Genomic DNA, 9166 nt, shown 5'->3' with positions numbered 1-9166 from the left:
CACATGCGTGTTCCCAGCACCAAGCCCATGCTTGCATTGAAACACATCACACATTATGTATTGGTCACCTTACAATATGTTTTTCATCTCTATCCTTCTTCTATCGACAAGCTTGTTTCCTACACAAATACTGATTGGGGTGGATATCCTGACACCCGTCAATCTACTTTTGGTTATTGTGTTTTCTTGGTGATAACCTAATTTTATGGTCTTCCAAGAGATAACTATGCTTTCTCGTTTTAGTGTGGAAGTTGAGTACTAGGGCGTTGCTAATATGGTTTCAGAATCATGTTAGCTCCACAACCTTCTCTTGGAGCTTCATTTTCCCCTTTTCGAGTCTACTTTGGTGTATTGTGACAATGTTAGTGCTATATACTTATCCGACAATCGTATCTAGGATAATCGTATTAAACACATTGATATGAATATTCACTTTGTTTGAGAGAAGGTCACTTGTGGTCAGACCCACATCCTTCATGTTCCTTTCAGACACCAACTTACTGATATCTTTACTAAAGGCCTTCCTAAAATTCTTTTTAATGATTTTCGGACTAGTATAAGAGCCTTGTCGACCTCCCATTTTGAATGTGGGGGTGTGATAAAATTATTCTGTAATTATTTTGTAAGCAATTTGTAATAATTAGTTACCTGTAAGTACGTTCCTATTAAGGAAATTAGGTTAACACTAATGTACTATATGTACCCTTTGCCAGTAATGAGAAATACATAGAAAATTCAACAATACTACAATTTGTATGGTCTTCTAAAGACAACCTTCAACTAACTTGGAGTACAAGTAAATCAAACAAGCACCCCTAGTTGTATAATTCTGCTCTAAGTCAATGAAGTATTTGAGGCAAACCAAACAAGCACCCCTAGTTGTACTCATATTTCTACTCCAAGTCAGTGAAGTATTTGAGGTAAACCACATTCATGTAATAGCCACTGTTATCCACAAATATGGACATGCCAACCAAGTACAACAAGCATCTCCTTAACGCATATGCTATATGCTGCATAACCAGTTCATCATCACCATCGACCTGCTATGCAACACTCAACTAGTGTGCATACAACCTCTTTAGGAATCCAAATCTAGTATGACACCCTCATATGTCTTTTATCTCCTTCAGGGCATCATCTGAATCAACTCCCAAATATCCATCATCTTCTCCAAGGCATCATCTATGGTAATCATGAAGTGGTATAATAATCTTCCTTTGATCGGAAGATGCAACAAACATGACACATTATCAAGTGTGAAAAAATAATGTCTTAGAGTGCCATGTCTCAACGAACAATGAAAGCATACCATGGTTAATAGTGGTACAATCAATCATGCATAAATCTTGCAGCTCAGATAACTGCATCCCATCGTGAAACCAGTGTTGATGCATTTTAAAGCATCACGATACTACAAATATTATAATAATTGTGTTTCAAAGATTAAATACATATAAGTTTTACCTCTCCATCCCACACATGCCTGACAACATGGTTTTCATACAGAGACAACAATGATAAGTCACACGAGCCTCCTTAAAACTTCTCAAGAACAACTACATCGACAACAAGTGCATCAACCTAGACAAACGGAACTTCCGGGACAACAAGAGGTGACACCTGCCTCTTTCAGGAAGACAAACCCGAAGACACCTAAACCCCATAAATTAACGCATCCACATCAAATAATCTGACATCACCCAATGATCTCGAAGGTCGGACTCTTTTCCTACGAACCGAGCCATATTACCTATAATTCAACCGATACAAAGAAAAAAAGTGTGAATTATTGTGCTTATTAAAGTACAATTTCAAATTCCAAAAATATTTTTAGTTTTTCAAGCGGAAGTAATAAATTTTTAGGGCTAGAGAAGTAACCCTTCCCGAGTCACCCTAAAAAAGAAAATTAAAATTTGATAGTAAAAAAAGTCGGCGCGGTGAGTGTCGTCTGGTCTTCCAACACAAATGAATACTAGAATATAGAAGAAAATTACTGCATATATAATCAAGAAACATGCTAATGCTAAAACCTCTTGCTGCGCTTTCTCCTTCCCTCTCCGCATCCAGGTATTCATTCTTTTTTAGCTCATTCCAATTCAATTAATCGATTAATATTCAAACCATCTTTTTCATTCAATCTATTTTGACTGCGTCTAGTGTTGCGAGGAGAATGAGTTCTTCACCAACATTTCCCAAATTCATTTCAGTTGAAGCCGCTGATATACATTCCAGAACTAGACCAGACGGTAACTAATTTTTTTTCTTCATATTATGCTTCTAATTTATCCTAATATATAATCCAATCCAATTCCATTTTTTAATTTTTTAATTTTTTAATTCAGGTTTCAGATTCAGCCTTGTCTCCTATAACATTTTGGCTCAGGTATGCTATTTTCTCATAATCTTTTTATAATTTCACTATTTATATTTAATTAACTTTTTTTTATAAATATTTTTGTAATGCAGGCTTATGTCAAGAGCATTATTTTCCCATACTCTCCTCGTTCGTCTCTCAGGTAACTTTTCATCTTCAGTTTTGAATTTCAATACTCACAACATAATAACTGAATTTTAACCGTAATTATTGATTTTGCTTACTGCAGATGGAGTCGTCGTTCGAACTCGATTTTAGATGTTCTTAAGAATTTGGGAGCTGATTTTTTCTGTCTGCAGGTTTTTTTTTTCTTTTCAGTTTATTTAATTTCGAATTCTGTGCTGAGTTTCAGTTAGTTAGTTGGTTACTTTCTTTTAAATGGTGTTATTTTTTGTGTTGATTTATTTATTTATTTATTTCAGGAACTTGATGAATTTGATAGCTTTTACAAAGGAAAGATGCAGGAGTTGGGATATTCTTCAATTTATATGAAGAGGAGCGGAGAGAAAAAGCGTGATGGATGTGGGATATTTTACAAGGATGAACTGTGCGTACAACTCCTTTTTGCAATACTCGATGAAGTTGTAGTTTTACATAGACCGGTTTATGATTTAGATTTTGTTTAGAGTTACCGGAGATATAATCTGTGAGTTGTCAGGAGCTTGCGGATACATTAGTTATATTTGATTGCAATTTTATTCAATATCAACAATTGCAATGCGTTTGCGAGTGTTGTTTAAAACAGTTGAGAATCCCTCGATGACTAAAGATATGGTTTAAGTAGTGTTTATGAGACTTGAGCTAAATAAGTCAATTTTGTAGGTTTAAGTTAGATTTATAACTCGAATTGTAAGATGGTATCAGAGCTTATTATAGATCAATTATTTGGCCAAGATCTCTATTATTCCGCCTGAAGGGGTGTGTTGAGATCCTTCTCGTTCCACCCTCATTGATCCACGTTTCGTTTCAGATGTCCAATACAGAGTGTAAGGGTGTGTGTTAAGAGTCCCACGTAAGCTAGAGTATGATGTAACTAGTGCTTATAAGGTTTGGCCAATCGTCACGTTTAAGTCAATTTTGTGAGGTTGAGTTCTATAAAATACCCAAAATTTAATAAAAACCTTAACAAGGATAAATGCTTATTGAGTAAAGCAACTACAATAAATTTGCTAATCCAAGAGCCAAAAGTTTGTGTTTTATTGATTTTTAAAATTTAAAACCCTTTTCTCTTATATCAAAATATTAGTTTAGTGTAAGTTTTACCCTTGGAAAGATTTGAATACTATTATTATTATTATTATTATTATTATTATTATTATTATTATTATTATATTTCCATTTCATGAGAACTTATTTTATATTGTTCCTAAGAAAAATTTGGTTAACAGATAAACTGATAAGTGAATAACAAAAATCTGAATGTAGTTTCATGCATGGTAATTGAATTCAGCAATAATGGCACTCTTGCTTTTGTAAATGGCCATGGGTCGTGGCTGTTATCAGTTAATTGGTATTCGGGCAACTATGGTTATCTTTTTCTGTGCCTTGTCTTTCCCTTCTCGTCCTTTGGGGTTAATTCTTGCATTTTTTTTTTCATTTTCCAAAACAATGGAATGAATGTCATTCAATCTTCATTGGTGCTCTTTTGGTCTGTTACCTATAATCTCTATTGAAATTTATCCTTATCCTGTGCTGTTTAGTGCAGAGTTGGTCTTGGAGGAAAAAATTGAATACAATGATCTTGTAAAGACAATTCCAGACGGGAACTCTTCAAAAGACGATGGACACAACAATGTCCAAACAACCCAGCTAGATAAACAAAAGGATGTTGCGACCAATACTGGTAAATGCAAATTGAAATAAAATGGTTCTGTTTATTCTATATAATTCTTTTCTTAATGACAAGGATTTTCATATCATCTTTATTCTCGAGCTTGTACTGTTTGGTGTTCTTACATATCTTTTTGATAAACTTGTGGAAGTAAAACTTACTTTCTGTCACGTCATTGATATTGCTGCTGTTTTCTCTTGCTTTCCTTCCCTGGATACATTATCTTCTGTTTTTTCCTCTCTAGTATCTTTTGCTTCATTGACTGTTTTAGCACAGAAAATGAGATTTTCTGTTACTTGTACATGCTTATGAGCATTCTACTTCTTAATTAACTGGTTTTCTGATGCAGGACCTAAATCGAGTACAGATGATCATGGAGATCCAAATGATCCTCGTGTGAGACTAAAGCGTGATTGTGTTGGAATTCTGGCTGCATTCAAATTCAAAGGTCCCCCTCATCAATTTCTTATTGTAGCCAACACACATATTTATTGGTACTTAAGCGGCTTCCGATTTCGAGTTTGTTCTTTCTCATCTGTTACTTGAAATGAATTTTTGACTCGATGTGGATTGATTTATCTAAATCTGAGTTTGCATAACTTAAGCTGTAGCATTTCTAAGTTAAATACAAATTTCTGTAACAGGAATCCTGAGTGGGCTGATGTCAAACTTGCACAAGCTAAATATCTTCTATCTCGCCTGTCACAGTTTAAAACACTGGTATCTGATAGATTTGAATGCACACCTGAAGTGATTGTGGCCGGTGACTTCAACTCTCAGCCAGGAGATCCGGTACCTATCATTTCTAAAATCTTAAGTTGTCCATTTCCTATTTTTCGTTTAGATTCGTTTGTCCATGTGCCTTTGTCATGTTCATATGTTGGTTGGTTGTTGTCCTGATGCTTGATGTTTGCTTCTTGATTAAGGTATTCCTATTTCAGAACTTAGGTTTATTGCCCTGAAATCTTTTATGCCGCATATACCTACTATAAGTCAAGCCTCAGTCTCAAAAAGTGGCCACAGATCTGATAGTTAAATTTTTTACACTCCTCTTTCTTGTTAAAATGAACATACATACATATATTTTATTTGATAACCAAACTAAACCAATAACCTTTTCTGTTTAAGTTATATGAAATCACCATATACTCTAATAAACCTTTGCACCATTGGTTAAACCAAATTAATCCATCGATAGACATTGTAGAGTGTAAAATATAGCAGCTTTGGGGACTTTTTAGTTAGAGCAAGAACAAACAATGCCATATTATGAGTGTGAAAACTGAGAGTATTTCAAATGTGAATAATTACAAGCACTAATCTGTATATATAGACTATTCTGACCTAATGGACCTTAATGGACTAATGAGCCGAATACAAATTTTGACTAATAATTATAAAACTATATTATGTACAACAATGAGGAATTTGAATTAGCATTGCTCTTTCGCTGTTTCAATTGGTTCATTCTCATTTCTCTGATTCACGCTTGAACACTTGTTTATAGCTTTAGATGGGCTCTCATAATTTGAGTCAGATTTTACTAACTGTTTGATCTCATGTTTTACAGGTTTATCAGTACCTCATATCTGGCAACCCTTCATCAGAACTGATAACCGACTGTATAGAGGACCTTCCCATTCCTCTAAGTAGTGTCTATGCTTCTACTAGAGGAGAGCCACCATTTACAAACTATACACCTGGCTTCACCGGAACACTCGATTATATATTATGTTGCCCCTCTGACTACATGAAACCAATTAGCTATCTTGAGCTTCCAGACTCCGAAGCGACAGATATTGCTGGTGGACTGCCAAACTTGAGTCATCCAAGTGATCATCTACCCATTGGTGCTGAATTCGAAATAGTGAAGGAATAAATATTGTTGGCAAGTGCTATTTGAGCTCTGTTTTTCACGTTCCATGTCATTTCTCCTTTGTCAGTCTTGAAATAATAGGAGAGCAAGCCTAAGCGCACAAGTATTATCATGGTCATGAGCTCAATACAGCCACTTGCCTAGAAGGGAAATACCACCAAAATGCAAACAGTGTATGATATTTTGTTCCATGACTAAAATTTCTTAGGTTGAACTTCCTACCTTCGATAAATTTGCAGTTTTGAAGAAAGAAAGTGATTATAATATCAAATTCGATAGAGTGAAATTTTTGTTATACTCTGATTTATGTAACATTATCTCATTGATTTTAGGCAATAAACTCTGTTGTGTAATATTCTTTTTAATTTCTAAGGAAAATAGGCAAAGTAAAATATTCCAATCTTTCTGTTGATCTTCAAATGATAGTTATCAATTGTGCTTATCAGGTATGTTCTACCAGGCATTTATCACACTTACCAGACTCTTTGGTAAATCCTTGTTATTAATTTTTCATGTTATGTGGTCCATTTTGGTAAACTGGCCAGTTCAGCTAGAGATTGATAACCATAATAGTGATGTTATTTGATGGCTCTAAGATAACGACTAGCAGTTTAACAACATCCATCTGATTCAAGAAATCAATTTCTATTGCCAATTCTTGTCAGATTGTATGTATCACTATTGTTTTTCTATCTCCTTGTATTATATGCTACTGTAAATAACAGAATTCATTCTGGAATTGCTATTCTGTACATTATTTTTGCCAAAATGATTTGTGTATGTTTAGGTTGACAGTAGGTTTGACTAAATAGCAATTTTCACCATCAATTTGAATTTATAAGAGAGATGATTTATATATCTAATGTTGAGATTGTTGCTCCCGCACCTCCGAGTCTCTCCTACACTTCTAGCATGTTTTGATTAATGTTAAAAGAGAGCAAATGCCCGTCAGTCCACGACAGCCATTTATTGCGTAGGCGTGCTTTGGAACATGTGCCAACAGTAAACCAAATACATTAGTACATAGCTTATTTTGCTTGTATCTGACTGAGATTAAGGTCGTTATTTCATAGCTTAATTTGCACTGCATTATCTCAAATTTGGACGGCTCTCGTCCATGTCGATTTAAGTGTTTCTTATGTCTTGTAACTATCATACATTTTCATTAGATTAAAATGGGTCCCTTGCCAATTCAGGTACTGCTATTGGAGCCTTTTGTTTCAACTCTGGGACCACCTGTTCTGCAACTTGCAATGCTATTGCTTTTTCAATCAATAACGTTTAGCACTTAAACTGGTAAGTCTCTGAAGAAGTGTGTAGATATTGTTGGAATTCTAGACACATCTTATAAAAAATAGAGCTTGAGAAAAAAATTCTATAGACAATGTTTATATCTTAATAAGGTATTTGATATTGAAACATTAAAAGGCATTAAGTAAAGGATTATAATATACTCGATTCGTTAAATAATGAGTGATTTATTTTGTCTAATAATAAATGATTTATTTGGAGTAAAATAATATTCCAAAATAAATAATTCATTTTATTTTTTAATGCATATTTTTCAGTTTTATCATTTAATTAATATTATTCTCATCGTTCTCAATACATTATAAGGATATTTTAATAAAAATATATTTATTTATTTTTCTTAATGCGAAAAGGTTAAGTAATAGAGGAAGTAGGTTATTTGATATATGTCATTATTTTCATTTTCCTTACTAACTAATTTTTTATCAAGTAGAGTCAATAGTGGTGAATGTTCTGGATCAAAAAGAGAAATTTTTAGTAATGGGATTTATGAAAATGTACAAGTTTAGATATCCAAACTTTACTTATGGTGATAGAACTTGTACAATAGAAAATGCCCTTGTACACAATATTGCTTCATTAAATAAAAATTAACCACTTCCTATAATTGTAATCTCACTGCAAAAGCAGGGAACATTTTAGCAAATCTAAGCTTATTAATTACAATAGTTCAGCTCAAATTTGATACTAGTAATATATATATACTTTTTGGACTAATACTAGACATTACAAACATGATATTATTGTTGCTATCTCAATTTGGTAGAACTGGAACTGAGAAATATGCCTCTGCCACAGGTGCTTCAATTCCCACCATTCTTGATTCACTAGCAACATCTCCAATGAATCCTTTGTAGAATGCTTTAACCTTAATTACCATGTAAAGAAAAGATGTTGCAACGTAAGAGATTCCCAACCTCTGAAGCTTCTGTGCTTGAGCTAGATTTGTGCTACGTTTTGCACCCTTTTCTTGTGATGATTCTTTCTTATTTTTGTGCTCTTTGAAGGCACTTTCTTCAGGTTGGATTATGCTATTCTCTATTCGACGATAACCATAGTTTTGGCGACGAAATGGTTTTTGTTTGCTTCCTCTTTCACCATAAGAAGCTGCATACTGCATTAGTAATGGTTGGCATCTTACATCACTAACAAGTTGTGAAGCCATGTGTGTGTGAGATATGTGGAGGTTAAGTATTGTCCTCTCTTACTCACTCTTTGTCTCTTAAACTATGTGTGGTGTTTTGTAAATCTTGGTGACTTTATATAGAGAAGGCCAATATGAGGGTACTGATTGTCTAGAGTTGCACAATTATACTTTTACATAATTATACCGTTGGATCAAGATAATAATGATGACAAGAAAGAAGAGAAAAAGAAAAGAGGTTGGAGTTTCAATAAAAATGACAAAAATAAAAATGACAAAAATAGATAATATAGAGTAAAGCATAAACGTTTGGATTATCCATAACCTAATTACAATAATATCGTATTATCAAACAATACTGTAAAACTATGTTGGTGAATAAGCGGATGACTCCAGAAAAAATTAGAAGAAAAAAATCTATATTTTTCTTAGCCCGCTTGATTAACATCTATAGTGGCTACAATAAACTCCACTTCAGATGTTGATCGTGCAATAACTTCTTTTCTTTAATACTAAGAGAATATGTATGATCCATAACTAAAATAGTAGCCAGAAGTGCTTTCTATGTCTTCTAATGATCCTGCCTAATCACAACCCGAGTAACTTGAAGCTTGAAATTTTGTGATA

General features: G+C 33.7%; 2 protein-coding genes across 2 annotated transcripts; one reads left to right on the top strand and one right to left on the bottom strand.

Annotated features, from left to right (window-relative positions):
- Positions 1 to 1910: 1910 nt before the first annotated feature.
- LOC127119887 (carbon catabolite repressor protein 4 homolog 4) lies at positions 1911 to 6486 on the top strand. The gene is made up of 10 exons (XM_051050247.1): positions 1911 to 2070; positions 2161 to 2249; positions 2346 to 2386; positions 2470 to 2519; positions 2607 to 2676; positions 2800 to 2924; positions 4078 to 4220; positions 4558 to 4702; positions 4853 to 5000; positions 5779 to 6486. Exons 1-10 carry the CDS (start codon positions 2018 to 2020, stop codon positions 6085 to 6087), a joined length of 1173 nt encoding a protein of 390 aa, XP_050906204.1. The 5' UTR covers positions 1911 to 2017; the 3' UTR covers positions 6088 to 6486.
- Positions 6487 to 7881: 1395 nt separating this feature from the next.
- LOC127119886 (uncharacterized) lies at positions 7882 to 8725 on the bottom strand. Its single transcript, XM_051050246.1, has one exon. The coding sequence runs from the start codon at positions 8558 to 8560 to the stop codon at positions 8150 to 8152; it is 411 nt and encodes a 136-aa protein (XP_050906203.1). The 5' UTR covers positions 8561 to 8725; the 3' UTR covers positions 7882 to 8149.
- Between the last annotated feature and the right edge of the window lie 441 nt (positions 8726 to 9166).

Source organism: Lathyrus oleraceus, chromosome 2 (genome assembly GCF_024323335.1).
Source record: "Lathyrus oleraceus cultivar Zhongwan6 chromosome 2, CAAS_Psat_ZW6_1.0, whole genome shotgun sequence".
NCBI lineage: Eukaryota > Viridiplantae > Streptophyta > Magnoliopsida > Fabales > Fabaceae > Lathyrus > Lathyrus oleraceus.
Note: the sequence above shows the minus strand (reverse complement) of the source record. Positions and strands in the feature narration are given on the sequence as shown.

What these genes read in the sequence shown, in the direction of transcription:
- LOC127119886 (XM_051050246.1), bottom strand. Translation starts at nt 8,560, where the DNA reads ATGGCTTCACAACTTGTTAGTGATGTAAGATGCCAACCATTACTAATG.
- LOC127119887 (XM_051050247.1), top strand. Translation starts at nt 2,018, where the DNA reads ATGCTAATGCTAAAACCTCTTGCTGCGCTTTCTCCTTCCCTCTCCGCA. An exon ending in TTCCAGAACTAGACCAGACG is followed by an intron (nt 2,250 to 2,345) that starts GTAACTAATTTT and finishes TTTTTAATTCAG; the next exon opens with GTTTCAGATTCAGCCTTGTC. An exon ending in GCCAACACACATATTTATTG is followed by an intron (nt 4,703 to 4,852) that starts GTACTTAAGCGG and finishes TTTCTGTAACAG; the next exon opens with GAATCCTGAGTGGGCTGATG.